Here is a 22,961-nt window from a genome sequence, read left to right as displayed (position 1 = left end):
TTGCTTGCTGTTTTTGTTACTGTGCTTGATCCCCCCTCCCTGGCCCATTGCCATCATGTGCTCGCTGCCTGCTAATTAAGACTCAGCCAGCTGTCAGATCACTGAAGCGACCGCTGGAGGCAACCTTTGACCTGGTACTTGGACCTTTCACCTTCTCGCTTTGCACGTAACCATCTTAGTCTGCATGAAAGCCTTCTGCACTTGGTCTGTTGTGTTTGTGCCTGCGGAGACTGCCCATCCCGGCCAGAAATGTTGCAGTGTGCGTTCAGACATGCCAATCCTGTGCCCCACACGCCATCCATTAACTGTCTGAGCTTTGCCTCCTGAAGCCTGGATGTGTTTTGGAGGCAGTGAATAACCTTGGGGGGAGGCAGCTCTGGGTTTTGAAGTGTTTTTCCAAACAGTGGCAGCTCTGGAGTCATGAGATGCGATGTTTCGGTGAGAATTTAACTCATCAGGTTTGCAGTGTGCTTGGATATGCCAGGGGACTGGGTGGCACAGGACAGATCCCGCAACTTTTCGTGGTATGCCCAAGAGCACAGCCTTGCCTGGCAGTGTTATGCGGGTACTGCCCTGCAGAAGGGTGGTCTGTGCTGTGGGCACAACTCAAATTTAGGAGGGAGAGAGCTAAGCAGCACCCTCAGAGATCTGTGCTGGGAGCTGAAGCAGGTGCAGTACAGGACTTTGGTGGCATGTTCAGTAAGTTGGGGAGATGGCTGCCACTGCAGCTCACTCTGTCTCTGGTTCCTCCCCCCAAACCCCCCAGTGGGACAGTGTCAGCAAAGGGACCTCGCTCTGGGTGCCTTTTGCTTCAGTTTCAGGCACAGAAGCTGCTCCCCAGGCTTCTATCTGCAAGGTGTCTTCCTATAAGCTACCTTTGATTATTTTCTGAGTCTCAAATATGTTTTACCTGTTTTCATGACACTCATAGCAAGGAAAAAGCCATCCTCCCAGTCTACTGTCAGTCCTGGCTCCATAGAAGACAACTCCTTCCCATTCACCCCAAATAACGAGGGATCCAATACTTCATAAAAAAAAAACCAGCTCCTGTCGCCCCACTGTAGCAGGGGAAAGGGAAGAGTGGACACAGAGGAGCCCTGAAACCTTCAAGCTAGTGTTTCTCCTCATTCCCAGAGCTAAGAAGCAGAGACTGATCCGTTCCCCTCTGAAGGGTTTTTTTTAAGCAGTGAAGAGGCTTGTTTTAGGCAGCAGCAGTAGGAAACTTTGCTAGGGACCAGCTTCCACCAGCAGTCATGGAATTACACTGTAAATGACATAACAGCCTCTCACTCCCCGCTGCTCACGGCTGGCACGGACGCAGCCCCAAAGCCAGCGCAGGCAGTGACCTACACCGTGCCTCGCTGCCCTCTCCAAGAGCCACCTCTCTGAGGAGATGTGGTCTGGCAGAGAATAGGAAAAGCCCTTTAACTCCCCTACCTTCCTAACCTCCCCCACTGAACAAAACCCCATCAGATAAGTTACTTTTAATAGTCTTCCTGCTCTAAAACATCTGAACCAGATGCAACCACGTTGTTGGAATACGTCACCTCCTCTGAACCCTTTGGGAAGGCTGCACCAGAGAAGGATTCACGGTGGTGATAAAAGCATGTGTAATCTTCAGAGAAAACTGCTCAGATTGCTTCTGCTGCTTGTCAGAGAATGGGCGCTACCTCTGCCCTCTCTCAGATCATTTTGTATTTGTCATGCCTTGGAGTGAAACAGCAAGCCAGATGCAGACCCAGCCCCTCTTTGCTAAGTGGCAAAGGGGTGAAAGTGTGATCTGCTCCCAGGAGATAGCGATCTGAGGGGAACTTTGAGGTGCAATTAAATTGTTTGTTGCAAAGATTTAATCCAGTTCTTGTCTTGCAAAAAATAACAAGAGAGTGTTGTTAACCAGCACGTGGGAAATTTTGACTTTGGCAGTGCGTTTTTATCTGTCAGTCATGCTGAAAGATTGCTTTCCATGTCATGCAGAAAAGCGGCACAAACCTTTTTGTTCAGATGCTCGTGTTCCAGCAGGAATGTGGCTTTCCCAGCCCAAAAATGGGAGGCTGCCTAGCATTTTTATGGTGGGAATTGTTCATTGGGATCAGTGCAGACTAGCACATGGATGCTGAACTGAATTAACCCTTTCACCAGTGCAGGTGGTCTGATCATGTTGCATAGGTTGCATACCCATGTGTGCACACAAACACACAGGCAAAAAATAGTCGGAAAAAGTTACTGCCAAAGGCTACCGCTACATCTGTGATGGTCAGAGCTTGTCCAGAGGGAAATCACAAACAGCAGGATGAGACGAACTCACCAAGTAAGTTCTTTGCTACAAGGGTTTAGTCCAGCTCCCATCCTGCAGCAGGGAGGCACTTGCTACAGAATTCGGTAAGGTCAAAAAGTGCTGAGATTATTGCCATTTGTAGGTGCTGCAGGACACGCTTGGGGGACTTCTTCAGAATCAGGACATGGTGCAAGACAGAAAAGTTGTATCCCTACGAGCTGTTGTAATTCCTGGAGGTCCCAAGACCGATAAAAAAATTCTGGCCTGTTTCAAATGAGACACAGTTTTTTGCTCCTGTGTCGCTGCCAGATCCCTGTGCAGGAGCTGTATTGGTCCAACTTCATCACGTGCAATTTTAGACAGCTTTCCTGGGCATTTGTAAATCGACCTTTCAGTGAGTGTGCTCCTGGCTTGGGGCTCTTACCTCAACACAAGGACTGGAGAAGTGGTGAAGCCACATCCTTCTGTCCTCGTGGGCCTTCCTGCACCTCTCTATCTAAAATAAGATAGGTTGGCAACAGGAGGAGCACCTCTTCAGGGCATGCTCCTGTACGAATGCTCCCCCAGCTGCTGGGATGGGAGAGGTGACCCAGAAGGCTGTGTCAAACCAGAAGCAGACCGAGACGGGCTCCTGGCTCCTGTGCCCAGAGCCCACGTGGCAGAGCCGGCCTTCAGGCTGCACAGCAGCTGCTACAGTGTGCTTGTTCCTTTAGAGGACGCTGGAAATGCTACGTTTATTTGGGTTTCTCCACCCAGCTGCTGTTCAGGGAGCAGTAGCGGGACTGCCGTAGCTCCTTTCTCTCCCTTGCTCCCAAGGGGCTGTAGCAGGGTAGGAGGAAGAGTGATATTAGAGAGACGATGGGGTAGTCTGGTGTGCCTTGACATCCCCATGGCCTGTTGGTGTTTGTATGCTCCCTCTGACTGCAACGCTGGGCTCAGGAATCATCCTGTAAAGAGCCAGCACATCACGGCAAGGTCTCAAAGCCTTCAGCTGTTCTGCTTTTGGCACTGCCATTATGGGATAATGGGATTTTCGGGGTGGTGACAGCCTTTGGCCAAGAAGCAAGGAGTCAAAAGTCCATTATGTGCCTGGCACAGTTGCTTTGCTATAATTAGTAAATTTTTTTTTTGAGGCAGATTTTGGAAGCGTCTGAAAAAGAATGTTTAGCAATCAGGCACAGTAAGGAACGTGAATTTAAGCGGCAAATTCTTCAGTCACTGCAAATCTGTAAAACACCTCTGATGTACGTGGAGCTACTCCAGTCTTTGCAAGCTGCAGATCTGTCCCATGCCTGGAGGAACATTCATATAGCTGTCATTAAATAGACAAGATGTAGATACAGTCAGATTTAACATAGATATCAATGAGGGCTTACCTAGAAATGGAAACTCTTAGATCTTTACCTAAAAGACCTCATAGTAAAATACTGATCTTAAGCAAAAGATTTTGGTGTCTGTTTCTGAGAATGTTGTCCCGTGTTTCACTGTTGTCTTTTGGTACTAGCCAGAAGAAATCTGGAATGATTAAGTCCTAGTGCTGGCTCTGGATGCCTGCTAGCATTAGCAGAGGATGTGTGCATGTCTGAGGGCAGTTTTGCAAATGCAATTTCTTCTTCTAATTTTCTTTTTTTAATATTAAAACCACCCAAAAGCCACCATGTGAATAGAATGGACTAATGTTTTGCCTGGAAGTATCTTGCTTAACATTTCTCGATGAGCAGTCTCCTATAGCAAGTTAAATTTAAAGTGAAACCTGTTTCTAGATGGTAACAAACTGTTGCAAGCTTTCATTTATATTCTGTTGTGTGCTGATCTTCATAACGCTTTAAAATCTCTTTACTTGTGTCCTTTCTTCCGAGTACTGTGTGTTTGTAGCCTTAACCCTTCATTAGCTAAACCTCCTCCATTACCCACTCTTCACTGTCACCTATTAAAGAAAAAAAATAGGAGCGATAACCCTATTTTTAAGCCATTGCTTTGCTACATGGTAGACTAACAACTAGGCAGAAATGACCTGATTCTGCATGACTTCCACGTGCGTGAATCTCATTGACGTCAATGGGAGCATTACGTGCAAAAAGGACTGCAGGGCATAATTAAAAAGGACCCTTTTCTATCACAACGTGGAGAAAAAAATGTGGTTTCTACTTGGGTACAATGAAAAGCTGTAAATCATTAGAAACATTCCTGTCTCCTACGAACCTGACATACTACTTTGCTGTTGAGACATGCTTGGGTGAATGATGAGTAACTCACTGAGAAAAGTTCCTGAGTTGGGTTAATGCTTTTTACCAAGTCTGATCATGAAACAGGTTTGACGGGCTGGAAGAAGCTTGGTGGTATGATAGAACAAAAAGAGGGGATTTGCCTGATAGCAAGGCCCACCCAAATCTGTTCGAAGACCAGATTTGTCAATGGCTTTTTCCACTGTTAATAATGAGTGAGCAGTATTTAACTGTTGGAGGCCACCTTCTAGAAACTGGGAGGAAGTCCAAATCTGCTGGTGGTGAGTTGTGCCGCCAGTGTGAGAGGCGGAGAATCAGGCCTGTTGTTGACCATGTTGCTCAGCCTCTATACTAACAAGTGGAAATGCATTTTACTATGAATGTAACGTTATGCGTGTAATTGGCAACAGCTACTGCTTTATCACCTGGACACATGGCGCGGCTGCACACAAGTGTGCACGCTTCCACGTGTGCACACATACATGTAGGCAGGTGTTGAAACAGGCAGAGGCAAGCATCCCTTTTTTCCTTGGCATTTGTTGCTTATGCTAATCTTTGTGTTTTTAAATAGTCATCTACTATATTTCTCTCACCTGGTATTTTTTTTTTAAATGCTTGTTGCCTGCAACTGTTCTTCATAGTATCCTGTCCAGGTGATTACCTCTCCCCTTTCTTCTCCTTATGCTTTTTTTTTCCTCTGTGCCCAAGTCAGTCCTGCTGAAAAGGTCCCTTAGCATCCCTCCTCCTTCTGGACTCTGCCCCTTCTCTTGGTGCATTTACTAACTGCTTACCTAGTGAAGTTGTGGTTTCACCTACTACTTCTACTGTGATTTAGCTGCTCTTCTCTTTCCTGTCTCGCTAAGTTGATAAAATTGCAGGTGATTTGCAGCCAAGACCCCCTATTATTTATTGCATGCTTGATCTACATGTGGGCCCCTTTTTTTACTCCACTTGTCTTTAATGACTCCCTTATCCACAGGCCCTGCCGCCTGGTGCACTTCAACCTTTACCAAAGAGGCCAGCACTTGAAAAAAACAATGGTGCCACCACAGTCTTTAACCCAAGCGTTTTCCACTACCAACAGGCTCTAGCCAACATGCAGTTGCAACAGCCTACATTCATCCCTACAGGTAAGTGTCTTCTTGCTTTCCTCAGCATCATAGTTGTCTTTTTTTATGACCTAGGCATTGAGCTAATGAGCAGATTTGTAAGGGTCCTTAGCAAAAGAGTATCAGTGTGTAGTTTCATGTTAAAAATGGATGAAAAGTTAACGTTTGTTGTTTGACTTTTTTTTCCTTCACCTACTACAATTCAGAGCTTTTTACTTGTAAAGATCCCTTCTTAGCCTTTTTTGTTTGGTTTTGGGTTTTTTTAAGTGGTCGAACTAAGAAAAATGTCTGCATGTTTCTTGAATTCATACTTTCTGTTTCTCCTCCTTATGGTTCAACTGGTTAATCCCAAATTAATTCTTTGACTCTTACATAGCACTCTCACAGACTCATGTTAAAATGTCTTGTGGACCTCTATGCCTGCTCGCTTGAAGGTGCAGGTATCTTTCTGAGCTTCTATCTCCGTGACCTACATATTCCAGCAGCCATGATGTTTATGGAGGGAATGGTTCGTCTTTAGTAAATACAAATTATATAATCCTCTTTAAAGGCATATATTTCCCTCTTGCTTGTCTTTTGACCAGTACGATAGCCTAAGCTTTTTAAAAGCAATTTAACTCCCAGCTTTTATTCTACCTTTAAGGTCTCGGAGTAAAATTGAAAGATGCAGTTCAGTAATTCATACAGGACTCAAAATATTGATGTGGCAGAAGTGACTGCTGACTAGCCAATTAACCTCTATTCCTGCAGCCAAATGAAAAACAAAACCTGCTTAGAGTAGTAAGTATTATAAGTGGCTGAATTAGGAATATTCCAGAGCTGATAGGTTGTTTTTTAGTATCGTTATTATCATTGCAGAGCATCATAAGAAAACAAACGCCCAATGTTTTTAATGTTTAATGCTGTATTCACTTGCCAGATGATATTTATGAAAACATACAAAGTGTTTCTCTGGGCTGGCCCCTCAAGGTGAACACACAGTGAACCTGGACCTTGGCCTTGCTGTTCCTTGGGGTCAGGGGAAAAGCTTTAGAGACAGTCCTATACTGAGACCAAACTGCCTCAGGTGTGAGCATGGGTCCAGAGAGCTGGGACCTAAACCCTGTGCTTGTGTGGCGTTTCTGTTATGAGGGCACTTGGAGGCACTCAGAACTCAGCAGCCGCCAAGATGTTCTTCCAGGGAAGTGGAGTCTTGTATGGAGAGACGGAGGGAGGGACTCGAGTAGTAGCCGTCTGCTCTGCAAAGTGCTCTTGGAGGGGATCGGCTGAGCTGACCTTACCACAACTCTGTTAATGTGCCAACCGAAATACTTCTTCAGGAAACACTGACACCTTTGAGAATGCCAAGTCTCCCAGCTGGCTACACGCTCCTCTTCCTTGAGGTCGCAGTTGCCAAAGTTGACATAAGGACATGTATTTCTGGTGCGAGCACCATAAATTAGCTTTTACCCAGCACTCTCATTGTGCTGTTGTGCCCTGTCTCATGGCAATGAAATTACGTGCAGGGCTGATGCGTAACAGGTCTATTTGCTGGCACCTGCTCTCGTCTGAGGACATTAATGCTGGTCAGAGCAGCAAATTTCCAGTCAGGGGACGGATCTCTGATGAATTTACGTTATGCATCCCTGTTTTCCCTTATGCATCAGACTGCAGATCTGGTCTCAGTCTTTGCAGTTGTCTGGAAAGCGAAGCAGAGAAGTGGCACGTAGTAGCTCACACTGTGGGGAGGGGAAGCGAGCTGTTGCTTTTCTTAGTTTCTTCTGTTCAGTTATTGAGAGATCAGCATTGTGGGTTGCCATGGGGGGGAAAGTCAGGATGTCTATTGAAAATGGCATCATCACTACAATTGTTTCAAGCCCAGAAAAAACTGCCTCTTTCAGCTTAAACTAGAGACTTTGAATCCTGGTCCCTGCTTGCAGGAGTAAATTGCTTTTGGAAAGTCGGTTTTAACATGAGTGTGACGTTCCTCTAAGGGCAATTTGTTTTCTGCTGACATGATCAGAAAGAAATCAACATAACCCAATACCAAAACAACCCTGATTTCTAGGATAGATCATATAATTTAATATCAGGGTGGTAGAAGAAATATATTCTCTACTACCCAAGAATTCAAGAATTAATTTGGTTTGCTATGATCTCTTAAAACTGAGTTTAAACTATTTATGTACCAATATGCAGAATCTGTTTGCATGTGCTTAAATACTGAATGCTGCAAAGAGAATACCTGCTTTTTAGTTAAAGTGATTTCTAACACTGAAGCTTCACTAATGAAATATCCCTTTTGTTCATCTTTCCACGCTTCAATGCATGGTGTGCAGGGTCAGTTCTGTGCATGACACCCACTGCAAGCGTTGGTAGGTTTTTCTACACAAACTTCTCAACTTTTCCTAATCTGAAAGAGACAGCAAGTTAGTATGCATCAGTGAGAACCTGGGTGGCTGAGTGGTGTGACTGTCTATCTGCTGTCTTCTTTGAGGCTTAAATGGTTGTATCCCTTCTAATTTCTGTTCAGTGCAGTGTTTCGTGTGACTAATAAGAGAATCCAAGGTGATGTGTTTCCACCCCTATTTAGTTCTGCTGCAGAAACAAAAATTTGTCACTTAAATGTCTTTACAATCCATTTAAGTTATCCAACAAAAGGAAATAGCAATGGTAGGATCCTGTTGGTTTATTTTTTGTATCAGGCATCAGGTGGATTACAGCTTGGATTTTCGGTTGTCCTTCTGAGGACATTTTAGGAGACTGGTTTAATAAAGGCGCTAAGGAGGAACACATCTGGGGTCAGCCCCTCTGCCAGAGCAGGGCACTGCTTGTACAGCGAGAGAAGCAGGGCTTAGACCATGGACTAGCTGAAGATTCATCACTTTAGTGAAGTGTCAGCTGTGCAGGTACAAGGGGCTGTAGGGAGGTACTGCTGCTGGTGCACATGGGATACAGTGAGGTGACAGGGCTGAGTACACGCTCGTTGCTGCTGCAGGGGTCCAGTATGTTCAGGCTCAGCATCTGGGTCTCACTGGGAACCTGTGCAGGTCTTTGAGGGACCTTCCCCTCTGCCTACAGCTGCTGGGCACAGCAGGGTGGGTGAAAGCTGAGCTTTCATCCTCCAACCAAGGTTATACAAGACTGTCAGCATCCAGGTGTATGCCGGCTTCAGCCAGAGGGAGGAAGGTGGGAGCAGGAGCCCTGGGGAGGGTGCAAGGCTTTCAAGGAGCAGGTCTGAAAGCTTTGGCAGGAATGGCTAAGCACTCTGCTCTCGAACCTCCCCATCCCTATAGTGCAGGGAGGACACACCGCTTGCATGACGGGGAGCTGAGCCCTTCAAACACACCTCTGCCTGTAGGAAACCCCAACCCACACGCTCCAACGTCCTGTGGCTGAAGCGTGCCCAGCCCGGAGGCATGCACACTCCCCGCTGGGGCCGGCCGTGTCTGCTGGGGTGGAGGGGAAGGCAAGCCTGCTTCCCTGCCGCATGTTTGCAGGGATGGCCGGGCCTTCTCACAGGCTCCCCAGCCCCGCAAACCCCCCCGGGTTTGGGGGATGCCCATGTGCGCCCAGGAGCATCCCCTCCAGCACCATGCTCTGCAGGACATGCAGCTTTAGGAGGCTGCCGAGCTCCCTGCTGCTGTGTTCTTTTGGATGCTCTTTCTGCAAATTGTAGCTGTTCAGATGCATTTGTGTATTTTTCCCCTCTTGGCCCCCTCCCCTCTCTATTCCCCCACCCCCCCGCAAGAGGGGAATTGTGCCAGATCCTCTAGAATTAGGGTGGAAAGGAAGCACGCTGAATTTGTACGGAGAGAGCTCAGGCTGCCAGCCACTCGTATGCTGTGCCTCCAGCTCTGTCCCATGCCGAAACATCGTCCCTGCTAGAGAGAGGCAAGAAAACCCAGTGAAAGGGCTGCGGCAGCCGCTGCAAAGTGCATCATGTACCTCTGGTTGCTGGCGGGGACGGGGTGGGGAGGGAAGGGGACAAGCTTTCCCAGGTGGGTGGGAGGGTGCGCTTGCCAAAATGTCCCCACCCAAAGGAACGTGCACTGGCTGCGTCTAACTCCCCACGGGTGCGAGCTGACGTGGGCTTTTGCTAGCACACCCGCCCTCTCCCCCCTTCGGAAATTTGGCCCTCGGAGTCTAATACATCATTGTTCTGCTTATAAATGTACTAAGTGTTGAGAATGTTTTGGTTTTTTCCTTAATTATAATTGTAATTGGCTTTTCCCCTTCTCTCTTGTTTATTTTTTTTCCCAACGCTGTCTTGCTTTGCACTGTGATTGCATGCTGCGCCCCGATGTGTCCTTCATGACGATGTCACATGGCTTGTTGCTGTGATTCCTGCCACGCCCCCAAATCCACCACATGTTGCCATGGTTACATTAAAAAAAAACCAAAAAAAAAAAAAACGCTCCACCCTCCCGTATGTCGCTTCCATGGTTCCCTTCCGAAAGTGCCCATGATGCACGGTGCTACGCCCACCACTGTGTCTGCAGCAACAACTCCTGCCACCAGCGTCCCCTTCGCTGCAACAGCTACCGCCAATCAGGTTTGGCCCTTTCAATGGCTTTCTTTCACGTGTTCAGATCTCGAGGACCGGGCGAGGGCCGGATCCTGCGTGGGGCCGAGCGCCTTCCCGACCCGCTCGGCTTGGCGTAGGCTCGGGCGCGCAGAGGCAGCGTGTGCGTGTGTGCGCGCGTGTGTGTGTGTACGTGTGCGTGTCCGGGGATCGGTGAGGGGGCACCGGCCGGTCCTGCCACGTGCGGGATGGGCGGCGAGCCTGGCCGGAGCGTAGGGATGGGCGATTGGCAGGGGTGCAGGCGCTTCTCCAAAAAACAACACCCTCTGTGGGTCCTGAAAAAATGGGCTGTGAAACTCCCAACCATACTGTCACACAAGACCTGCAGCACTTCTGCTTTCAGTCTCAAGCAGAAATACCACCCTGAGCATCCTTCCCCGTGGTATTTTGGCATGTCCTCTCCTGGCTGGAAAGTGGAAGTGAAAACACAAAGCAGCCTCCCCACACTGCAAGATTGGACTCTAAAAACAACCAAAAAAACAAACAAAAAAACCCAACCACCAACCAAACCCCAAAAAATCAGGGGCGAGGCTATGAAGTCTGAAGCTTATTTATGCCAGTAACGTCACCCATCCCTACAGAAATGATTCTGGATGTGCAATACGTGCCGTTGTAGCACTGCCGTAAGTGTACAGGATTTCATGCATGTCTGCCGAGCCATAATTCTCTCCAAAACTTTCCTCTGAAGATACTGAGTTGTGATGGCTGCTTCCGCACCAGTCCTGAACTGTATATGCACAACCTGTCCTAGTGATGCTTCCTGATAATTTGGTGTGCCACAACTTTTCCCAGTCAGACCAGAGACATTTCAAACACTTTTTTTATTTTTCCCCCAATACTAATTTTAGCATTTTTATTTGTCATGCTCTCAGGTTTAGAGCTATTGCCAAGAAAATGGGGTGTCACTTTGTTCTTTAGGAGGCTGTTAGCCATGCTGACTGTCAGTAATATCTCAGGGGGCATCCTCTAGTCTTTTGCTAGTGTGAAGTCACGAGGCTTTCAGTAGAATATTTGCCTGCATAAGTCCTAGGCAGTGTTTTACTGCTTGCAGTAGGGATTGCTAGTCTTTTTCTGTGCTTTGTTGTTATTTTCAGGTAGAGCAGGTCTTACTCATACTCGTATTGGTCATGAGAAGAAAGCAGAAATTCCTGTGCAGTGTTGCTCTGTGGCTGTATGAGTCCTGTTTCAGCCAGATAGTTTCAGGGCATATCTGTCTTACTTGTAGTCTATGGAGTTAAAATCCCAGTACAATCACCACATACTCCACGAGGCATCAGTAGTGATGCAGCTACGTTGTACTTAATGTGTGGCAAAATAAAGACATCTTGGGAATGGATCCTGTTTTATAAGACACTGATGTACTTACTAACCTGATACTGAAGACAGAATGAGCAGCACAATCTCAAGACAATGTTTTAATGTATTGTGTTCTTTGTTTTTTTTTGCTGTAGATATCCCAGTTATCAGTAGATGAACTGAGTAGCAGCATGTTTGTTTCACAGATGTAGAAGTTCCCGATAGAACAGTAAGTTCCTTTTTGGTATTTCTCTTTACGGTGGACTGCTTTGTACAAGGGCAGTGCATCCCCCAAAAGGAGGGCTGGCTCGGGCAGAGGGACCGAGCCTGCAGGACCCCAGTGGCTTCACGCTCTGCCAACTCAACAGAAATTCAGCAGCTGCAGCACAGATACGGACCAGTCCTATGGTTTATAACAAGCAATGTTTCCTTGTGTCTAAAATATCTGTTTTACGGTGTTCGTGGCCTCCCTTCTTACATCCCCCTGAGTCTGATGGCTGTGTTTACAGATTACTCTTCCTTTGCACAGCTCCCAGCTGCCTGCAGATGCCTCAGGGGTTTGCACTATTGATGGCAAAGACTGCTCTGGTAATGAGTCAGCTGAAAAGGTGTAACTTCTCTTCTGCTGTTAGTGGCATATTTCCTTTCCTGGGGTAAGCAGGACTGGGTCATCATCAGCTGCTGTGCATCTGCAAGGCTGGCTTGGTCTGAGCAGAGATCTGTTCAGCTGCAGTGGGAGCCTGGCTTATGGTGGGTTTCTTCAAGAGGTCCTTGTATGTGTTTAAGACCAGGATGAATGCCACAAGCAACATATCCTTCACCCCGCCTACAGATCCTGGGCTTCCCTAGGCTGCTAGGTTTCTCTGAGTGGGAACGGTGGAGGAGTTTGTCCTTTTCTTTGATTTACAAACTATTATTTCACAGCTGTAGCAGCGGTGTCATTTTTCCATTGCTTTTCTTTGTGAGAGTTAGCTGATGTTCATGAGAGAAAATCCCTTGAGGGTTTCAGTTCATCACTGTATTTTTTTACCCCAAGAGACTAAAGAGCAGTTCGCTTCAACAGAAGGTCACCAGTTTTTTCCAATGCAAGCCATTTAGTATACACAGATATGCAACCCATTTCTTCCTTAGGTCACGTGTTACAGGCAAGTACTTAAATGCTGGAAATTAATTTGGCAAGCAATTCTCTAATGATGTCTTTAGCGATCGACAGAAGTTACTCATCTTGATGGTGGCCCTTATCTCTGCTGACGTTAATAAAGTACCGTATGTACAAATGACCCGCGAACTGTGGCCATGGACCCTTGTCTACGTAGGGGTGAACACCAAGCTATCCCCATTAGCGAAAATGTTCTGTGTTACACAGTGTACTGCTCTCCCAAAGAACAGACAGACAGACATGACACCTGACATGTTAACCATTTCCATAACACATGCAAAATAGCCTGTTCCACCCCATAAGGAAATCATTTGCATTGGAAGAGCCTCATTTTTTAACTCTTTGAGATTGTTTTCAGCATTTATTTCAGGAAACTTCTTTTTAATGAATTCTTTTCACTTTTACGTGTGTGTGTGTCTGTGTGCTTAAACTCACACTGCCAATAGTTAGTGATTTCAGACTAGGTGAGGAACTTCCATGGGATATATTTCTTTACTAAGTAGGGAGCACGGCACAGTCAGTTGAGAAAAGCATCGGCAGTGCTGTTAAGGACCATGAAAAACCTTTGCTTGAAAGAACTAGTGTTAATGTATTGAATTTGATGGGATTTCTTGGGGATCAGGCTACTGGGCATGGAGAAGGTCTGGGTCAGAGAAGGAGCCTGTTCTTCACGAGGGCAGTGTGAGCACATGCATAAGCCATCGCTCTGCCAGAAGCACTTGTCCTCTTAACACCTTGCAGCTGGGGGACATAAACCACCTTTGGAGGCTGGTAGAACAGGGCTATGTCCCCCAGCATCCCCAGTGCTCACAGACCCACCAGTGACCATTTTCCTGCAGCAGCCTGTGTGTTTTGATCCTATTCCTGGGTTGTTACCCACCATCTCCGTGCATAAACTAAAGGCAAGCAAATCTCTTGAGGACACATCGTTTCACACTACCACCCGAGCATGTGAAATTATGCATGTGCTCAAGTGTTTTGCCAGATGAGGACCTTGGCTGGCACTCTGCAGTGCTGAGGGGCAGAGGGGCAATTCCCAAAGCTGCCCTGAGTGGGAGTTGGGTAATTGAAATACTTGCTTCTCTAGCAGATGTTTTTCTTTTCCTCCATAGTTGGTGAGGTCCTGGTAGCCAGGCTGGCTAGTCTAGCTCTGCAGGAGACAAGAGTTGGGTCCTTCAGGAGAGTGTCTTCATGAGTACATCTCAAGAGAGGCAATTTGCTCCCAGAAGAGGGTCTCCTGAGCACAGGGTTTCTGTGTCTGTGTTTTGTCTCTGGGCCCTATTTGCCTTTGGCTCATGGCTCCTTAGATTTTAATGTGACTGTGGCTCTCTCTAAAGGAAACGGGAGCTAACAGGGGTCAGGGATTCCTTTGGCCCTCTCCTTAGTCACTCTCTACCTGCCATTCTGTCCAAAAATAAGACTATTATTCGCCCACCTCCCTCTTTCACTAATTGTCTTATCAGTATGTGTGTGAAGCACACTGGAAATGGAAAGCCCTAAGTGCAGATTAAAGAGGATGCCAAGTGTGTTATTAGCAATTTCACCCTACATCAGAAAATTAAGGGAATAAAATGTTTTCTCTCTGCAACATACTAATGGCAACCTCTTGGGCAATGCAGTGAGGATGTAAATGTATCTTATTAGAATGACTTTTATTACAATATAGATATATCTCTCTCTCTAACTTCTCACTCTTTCTTTGTTGTTTTTTCTTTCCCCTGCAGCAGACCATGTTGAAATTCTGAACAGTAAAATTATGGAGCACCAGGACTTCTTGGTGGGAAGCTGCGCATGGCCTTTCTGTATATATCCCCTCTTCCCTCTATCGTTCTCTACCACCTCTACAGTAAGCCTGTTGCAGCCTACATGTTAACCAAAAACTGATCAATGGGAATGTCAAAAAAAAAAAAAAAAAAAAAGCACTATAGAAACAATTAACAAACAGCTCTCTGTTATATGAGATATACAAGTAGAAAATTATAATAGACTTTTATAACACATTACTTTAACACACTTAATCATTTTATGACTACCATCCTGATAAGTGCATCTGCACAGCGGACTGTTGGTTTACTGTATACTATCGATGGATAAATGTTTGTCTTGTTTTTAAAGTGTTATCTTACTGTTTTGTTTACATCATAGTCTATTGATTTGTTTTAAAGTGTACATCATTATCAAGTATACTCAATACCGTTTTTTCATTATTGTTATGTCTTAAGTTTTCATATACTGTAGGTTTTATGGGTTTTTGTTTGTTTTTTACTAAAAATGTTATTGTGGGAAACAGGAATTATGTGCTTGAAAAACACGACACAGGAATGTTCTGCCCTTTGCTGGATTTTGCTGTTAATGTCAGCTAAAGTTGCTTGTGTTAAATGCTCCTTTTATCATTTAAAATTTGCCTTCAGATAGACTCCAAATTTTTAGTACAAGTGGTATGAAAGGACAGTTGTCATTTTAGTCCAGTTCAGGGTATTGCTTTCAATACAATGAGCTGATTCTGGAAACTTTTGGAAAAAAAAAAACACAAAAGCCCAGGCTCAGTAAGGGGACAGGAACGATTTGCTCAGACAGTGGTAAGCATCAAGGGATTTCTGCAGTTCTGTTGTCCATTGAAGTGCATTCTCAGCTGCAAACGGCGCACAATCTCTCTTGCTGTTCTCATGGTGCAGTCAAAAAAAAAAAAAATAGATGGTGAAGTGAGACAGCTTCAGCTGGGCAAAGACTCATTGCGTTGGAGAGGAGCAAATGCCAACCGTTAGCTGGAATGGGCCCATAACCGCAACTTAGCCCAAGCTGGGTCGTACCACGCCCAGGGGCTTGTCTCCACTAAACGTGCTGAAACATTTTGGCCTGAAATCTTATGTGGCTTTTCTTGAAATTTTGTCAGCGTGTACCTATTATTTAATCACCATTTTCCATAAGTGGGTGACTTTTTTGCCCCATGATCTCTGGCCCTTTAAAGCAAACACAACAGTAACAAAGCAGGAGAAAGCTCAGCATAAGCTTTCTACTGTATATAAACATTCATCTCAATGGAGCTCCTATAGATCAGTGGATTTATTTTGGCACCTTCTACTTGATCAAGAGCAATGTTTGCCGCACAACAAGGGCTAGTTCTCAATACCTCCTTTACATATGCATGAATGAAACGATTTCCAGCCCGTGCACCCTGGACAGCCCCAGCCTGTCGTTATGCTGCGTTGCTGAACAATGTGGCTGCAGAATGCATTTTGGTTGAGGATACAGCCAAATTCATCCCGGTCATAGCTCTACAGTATCATTGGCATTATGGAAGAAATGGATTTGCTACTGTAAATCCACGAACTCCATACAAGGAGAAAGAGAATCGTTATTGAAACCAAGCAAGAGGCCAGCTCTCAGCATCCGGAGGGCCAGCCACCCCAAGCTCACGATGGTTCTGTAGGGTGCCAAATTCTGACAACCAGGTTTTCTTTTCTTTTCCAAGCTCCTTGGCCTTGGTTAGAGACTTCCCTTGCCCCCTCTCCTCTGGTGTGAGCGCAGACAGTTTACTAGATGTGTATCTCCACGGACCACAAGTGATGGAGGGGCATCTAGGGCACAGCTGATGCACCCCAGAACAGGCTCTGACCATCTGCCTGTGGAGACTCATTCATAGGAAGAACCTTGGAAGAGCCCAGCTCAAAAAGGCCTTGAGCCAGAAGGAATCTCTCCATTCATTTCAGCAGGCTTTGAACCAAACCCTGAGAGAGGGGAAGAAACATCCCCACCCCCCTTATGAACCCTGTGCTTTAACAGTCGCTTGTGTCCATAGATGTTCCCCAGCCATCAGCGTTCACAAGCAGCAGCATTGCCTGAAATCAGTGACTCTCATTTATATTGGTGACCGCATACCTGTTCTTTTCACCACTGAGTTTCTGTTTCCCAAAACCATAACATTGTTAGTGGAAAAAAGTGGATTTGAGTACTTCCTGTTTGAAATTATTTGTGTATCAAAAATGGGTTTTGCACAACCTGTGCCAGTGCCTCAACAAAGAACAGAGCTGATCTTAAGCCAGAAAGGATGCATTCAAGCTTGTATGGCTTTATGAGTTCAAGGAGGTTGGAATTTTTTCAGTGCTAAATGGATTTTTGTATATCTTGACACTTTGATGTAACCTCCTCTTTTATTTATCGACTTAAACATCTGGCATAGATGTGCATAGAATGTAAACCTAGAATACAGCTGTTTTCATGTCACATTTAAAGCACTGAAAAAAAAAAGCATTTAAGGATTATTTTTTATTAAAGAGGTCCAATGAGGGATGTTCAGGGTAGTTATATTAGGTGCCACAACAGTTTTTATATTGCTGGCAAATTTAGAGTTAATTTGTAAATGAGTTTAAAGAAAGAAAAGCTTGAAGCACTAAACTTCACCAAATTCAAAACAATCTCGGCAAAAATGCCATTTTGAGGTAGCACTATTTAAACTAGTTGTGCAATGACTTGCTCTAATTTTCTTTGTTCAAGAAAGAAAAGAAAAAAAAAAGTCGCCAGACTATAAATTTCCTAAATAGACTATTACAAAGTCACCGAGCTAGTTAGTGACTCTAAACAAATGTCATAAAAGCATGAATATCATCCTTTATTTGACAAGAGATGTATGTAAGTTTGTTTAAATCGATATAATTTTAGTGACATTTTTATAAGCTTCCCACTTTCCATGAACCTATATTTTTTATTTATCCAAAGTTATTTCTCTTTGTCCATTTCTCTCAGCCTTATGCAAACAATATGCAAGAAATGCTGAAACTTGGATAAAACGGGTCATGCAGAGGGAAAATGAAAGCTGAGATTGATCATTTTCACGAAAAAAGGTTGTTAGTAGTTTCAATAAAAAGTACTACTACTAAACTGTAACATAAGCAGACAATAAAAGAGGGATTTAAAATAAAATGGATTCATAAAACTATTAAGATTATTTTTGTTAAATACAGTGTTTTTAGTAATTTGGAACATGATTTCACAATCAGCCGTGTTTTTTAGTTGGAAATTTCTAGCTGATGATTTTTGACTGTGTATTTTTGCATCGCGATGTTCTAGAAACCGTTACCTCCCTGGCCAGCCTGCGCCGGCCCCCTTCCCGAGCACTCCGAAGCGCTTTTCCTCCCTGCCATCCATCCTTGCCGTCTCGCACCACGCTCGGAGTGTTCCCGAACGGCGGCACCGCCAGGCTGGCCGCCGACCACAGCCGCGCCGGCGCTCCGGGGTCCCGCGGTGGGGTCCTCCCGGCGTGCCGGTGGCGGCGGACGTCCCGCCGGAGCTGGGCCACCACCGTCGAGGCGGCGATGGAGATGGGTATGTGTCTCGTGGGTGCAGCTGGCCGGAGGAGGATACGCGCGTGCCTGGCGAGACGTCTTCTCCTCCGCCTCGCGGGCTGCCGGCTGGCGCGGTCGAGTAGCTCTAGGACACGCGGGTACACAATGATTGAGAAACTGGAGTCCTCGTTTTGTTTATCCCTTGTACATTTCACAGACATGAAAATTGAAAAAGGTGAAATTTATGAGGAAAATCTAATTTCCCATTCCTGTTGAATGGATTTAGTTTGATATTGACCTGATTTTACCATGTGCCTGTTGAAGGCCTTAGAGTATATACTGTATGTTAAAGACTGTAATAACTTTTAAAAAAAAAAAAATAGTTGATAGCCTAATCCAAATGTAAATAGAGCTACAACACATTGTTACTAGGCTACAACGCATTAATTCATGTCATATATTTTCATTTCTCTACCATTAGTTTTTAAGGTTTTCATTATTGCTTTTTTTGATATCTTTAGTAACTAATGAATTTAATTTTGAAGGAGAGTTAGAGAAAGTTTAAAATTTTTAATACATGTATTCAGCCCATTTAGTTATATTCTAAACCAACACTGAAGCATGGTAAGGTATAGAATACAGTCCATAACTAGTTTGTATAGTTTACAGTTTAAGAACAAAATTAACTTTGTATGTAACTCCTACAATGATAGATTCATTGTTAACTAATTATATTAAGTTGTTGTTGCTATGGCAACAAAACTACAACATGGCTACCTTTGTATACATTATTTGTGAAATTTTCACATGTAAATTAAAAGTGATGTGTAACAGTATGAGCTTGTTAAAGGTACAGTTCGATACTGTCAGATAAAGATATGATTGAATATTTTTAAAATCCCAAAGTCCCATGTGAACGCTGAATTTGTGTCTTTAAGGTCACTTTTTCAGTCAAGAAGTTTACAACACATGGATTTAGAGTCAGGTTTTATAGCTTGTAGAAATTGTTGTGTGGCAAGGGTTATTCCACAGTATTTTCACTTCAAAAACACGACAGCCTGTATTTACGACGTAGTGACCGGTCTTGCTTTCATTTCACATTCATTCACACGGTGGGAATTCAGAATTAATCCGTTTCAGTACTGTAGCTCTGCCTGCAATTTTCTTTTCTCCAGAAATTGAGCACTCACGCAATTACGTTACGATCAGGGCTAAATAATTAAGCATATAACTATTTTAATACTAATTTATATTAGCAAAAACTGTACATAAGAAAAAAAAATATTGTGGAATGACCCCGTAACAGTGTTGAAGATACAAATATGCTGCAGTTAAACTGATTCAGTTAGTGTACGAATGTGTGAGACACACCTTTTTTGCACTTATGTACATAGTCCACGAAAGAAATCCTTGGAACTTATTTTGAATATAAAAAGTCTGTAATAATACAGGAAAAGTTTGTAAAAGAGATAGGTATTACTAAGGCTTTGAAAAGGAGGAGTTTTTTGCTATAAAACTTATCTGAAAGCATGATGTTGCTTTGCTGTTGTAAAAGCTTTGTAGTTTGCCATAGCTTATTATACAGCAGACTGATAACAGGTCAGCTCCAACCTGCAGCACAGAGAAATGGGAAACAGTGTGTAATTAACTAGTAAGGTCACTAGCAAAGATTTGAATTACTTTTTTTTCTTTTTTAATCGGCCTACATTTTCAAACACACCCTAGGTCATGTTTCTGATAGGTTGTGTTCTCGGTGAATCCTATTAGGACCGATAGGTCCGTGGCGGCATACACACATTTTTCCTAGCACCTAATCCTATTTCTAGCTGGAAGTGTTTATCTGTTAGAGGTGACTGTCACTGCAGCGAGTGTTTTAAATCCCAGAGGGAATTTGAAATATCACAACTTACTGGTTTTTTTGGTTTTGCGGTTTTGTTTTTTTTCACCCTTTTGGGGCAAGGTAACAAAATGGAAGGGACTGATGAGTGGATGGACAGGGGAGGTTTTGGATTGTCTCTGGCCATTTTCCTCTGCTGTACGGCAGCCGTGGTGTTCGTTTGAGAGAACCAGGTGGCAGCGCTGCCTGGTGCTGCCTGCTCCGGCGGCACTGCCGGGTGGATGTTGGGGCGGGGAGGTGGAGGCTGAGCATGGCAGCGTGGCCAGCTTGGTGCTCCCGGCTGGGGCTAACAAGCCCCATTGAAATGCCACCAAAGGAGAGCACGGCCGTGGTCCCCCAGCCCGCCGAGCAGCCTCTTGGTTCCCTTTCCTCTGTGTTGGTGGTACTGCCGGGGCTCGGCAGTACAGGGGGGATTTTGGAGAAGCTGAAGCACCTGTGTTGTCCCATTTACTTTTGATTGGAACAAGTGTTTTTTCCTTTTTGCAAAACCCAAGCCCCAGACTTGCTTCAGAAAGGTCGCTGGTTTTGCCGTGAGGCTGGTCCCGACTCAAGCAATGAGTTGAGCACCGCAGAGCGGAACCAATGGGTGGTGGCACCCGATGTCACCGTCTCCCTTTCCTCCCATCCCAGGGTTGGGGGCTGAGGTGTCGCTGCCAAGCGTAAGACCTGCTCTTCGGCCGCTACTGCTGGCTTCTCAGAGGCTTCCGATGCCTCGCGATGCCAGCGAGTGCCCAGCCAGCCTGTTTTGCACCAGGGGTTTGTTTAAGTGGGTGGTTTGCTGAATTGGAGCCGTAGCATCATGCGGTCCCGGTGTCTTTAAAACAGGAAGAAATCAGATGTTGCCTCTATTCATGGGTGTTCTAATAACCTAGATTTTAATACAAAATAATCAGCTAATTCTAGCCACTATGCTATTAAGGCTTCCCTTTGCCGTAATCGATTTCTACAATCGAGCTCTTTCTCGTTTCTAGGATTATGAGAGAAAAATACTTTGCACTATGTGAAATGAATCGTAGCTGGTCAAAATTCTTTTCTTTGGGGTATGAGCATGATCGTGACAACGCTGCTAAAATCTTTGCTAGTGATCGTTACTGACATCCTCTATCATCAAAAATATATGCCTCTCAAATGCGGTATTTAGACATGCAAAAATAACACAACTGTTAAATAAAATGAAGTTATTTTTCCAAACACACAACAGAGAGAATTACCTGACACCGAATTACAAGGTTCCAGTTCTTTATTACTGTACACAGATGCTATTTGATAGTGGTGGAAGCCAAATGATTTTGTTGCCATGGCTTTTGTATCCTAGCAGATGAGGGGATGATAAGACCATTCTTAGATTGGATTATGGGATTTTTTTTTTCTTTCCAATTAGCTTTGTTTTAATTATATTTTTATTTTAAATCATGAAAATGAACCAAGACTCCCCACACTCTTTATTGTATCACCTGACAACAGATCACTATTTTTTTTTTATAGATAATTGTATTTTAGGCAATCACTAAAATCAAAGAGAGAACGTTCTCCTAAATTGTCAATTTTTAATTTAAATATATAAAAACATTTATACTGTACTGTGTAAAGTAGATCTTTGAAGCACATTCTTCTTTTCATAGGCATTTCTGGTAAAACAAAGTAAGGGAAACATTAGATATCAATTTAATGGTATAGTTTAGAAAATATATACAAACAATTACAGTTAGCCCTGTGGAATTGTAAGAAATTAAAATATCATCGGATCCAGACAGGCGTAGGCTAATGCAATATTTCAGTTCCGTAACATGATAGTTCATTCCCTCAACTGCTACCAACAGGGTGTACGCTTTGAATTTATTTTTCTTTTTGCCACGTTATATTGCTGTAGTGCTTGTACGTGCTTTAGAAATGTGCATAATGCTACTCATTTTAGTATGTTACTTCTATATTGTTATTGTTTATTTTTTGATCTTTTAATAAAGTGTATAAAATTCTTGGTTATGTTTTTTATGGATCCATATCTACACATTAATAGGAGTTTACTTTAAAAACTTTTCAAGTTCCAGTTTATTAGTCCCAAACTTCAAAGGTTCTGATGTAAAAATAATAACTAATGAATTTGATTCAATGTTATATCTAAAATGTAGAACAACAGAATAAATTTCTTTCCAGAAAATACCTTCAGTATTTTGAATTCTGTAGCCAGTGCCTCCTTTTTATCGGATGCATTTGGCCTATCATATTAAAGTTACTAACACAAGAAAGACATTTGTATTTTAGAAAAATAAAAAGTAAAACTTTCCAGATGCTGCCTTTTGGTTTCTCTTCTGCCTTAGACCTTCTGAGACACATATGATGTGGTATGCTTGGTTTGTATTTTTCCATGCTTCCTTTCTGACCCTATCTGTGATGTGATTAGAGAGGAGATCAGAGCTGTGCATTTGAAGATAACCATGAAGAATAAATTGACTATCATTCAAAGGCCTGCAGCTTTTGTAGCACAGTGATGTGTGTATTAATTTTTCTCTTTCAGCATTTGTGTCAGATACCGTTTTGAACGTCCCAGTGCAATAATTCAACAGTAAGCTCCCTTTGGCAGCGGCCTGGATTCCCCAGCTCTCCTCCAAGTGCCCAGCTCATCCCCAGGCTGCTTTGCCGGGCTCATGCCTCCAGCCGGCACCGGCTGGGGATGCCTCTCGCTGCGGCGCGGAGCAGCCACGGCTAAGCTTGGTCTAGACTTCTGCAAGAGAGAATTGCTTCTTGCCAAGTTTGTTTGTCCCTTCTGTAATGTTGCGTAAATTTAGAGGTAAGAAAATTGCTCAGCGGCGTTGCCGCCTTGGTCGCCACATGCATGCCAACAGCATTGCCGTAAAAGCGGGCTTTTACCCTTAGACCCGCTTGAGATCGCCACTTGCTCCCGAAAAGCTTTAGCTTTTGCTGGCTGGTCTCAACATATGTTGGATCTAGCTGGAGGCACCAAGCCAGGGAGCGTGGCCAGGCCGGGCAGCAGCATCGCTCATCTCGTGGGCAGCAGAAGATGACATCAGGAAGCCCCTGAAGATGTGAGCAGCTTGACTCGGCTAACGTCTGAGTGGTGGTCTGGCCTCGGCACCCAGGCTGCTGCGGCGCGGGGGACACCAAGGTGATGGGTGAGCCCAGATGGTGCAACGCG

General features: G+C 44.5%; 1 protein-coding gene across 10 annotated transcripts in view; it reads left to right on the top strand.

The window, feature by feature from the left end:
- Positions 1–22,093, top strand: part of MBNL3 (muscleblind like splicing regulator 3) — a 97,508-nt gene extending 75,415 nt beyond the window's left edge. For 7 of the 10 annotated variants that reach the window (XM_069811398.1, XM_069811405.1, XM_069811399.1 and 4 more), the window contains 5 exons: positions 5,480–5,630; positions 7,928–7,963; positions 10,049–10,143; positions 11,625–11,698; positions 14,353–22,093. In XM_069811398.1, the coding sequence (XP_069667499.1) occupies positions 5,480–5,630; positions 7,928–7,963; positions 10,049–10,143; positions 11,625–11,681 (339 nt within the window). In that variant the 3' untranslated portion in view covers positions 11,682–11,698; positions 14,353–22,093. The remainder of the gene's footprint in view (positions 1–5,479; positions 5,631–7,927; positions 7,964–10,048; positions 10,144–11,624; positions 11,699–14,352) is intronic. The other 3 variants (XR_011329508.1, XM_069811403.1, XR_011329509.1) reach the window with 3 other exon arrangements.
- Positions 22,094–22,961: the final 868 nt, after the last annotated feature.

This window comes from Haliaeetus albicilla, chromosome 23 (assembly GCF_947461875.1).
Source record: "Haliaeetus albicilla chromosome 23, bHalAlb1.1, whole genome shotgun sequence".
Lineage (NCBI taxonomy): Eukaryota > Metazoa > Chordata > Aves > Accipitriformes > Accipitridae > Haliaeetus > Haliaeetus albicilla.
The sequence above is the reverse complement of the archived record's forward strand: the minus strand, read 5'-3'. Positions and strand labels throughout refer to the sequence as shown.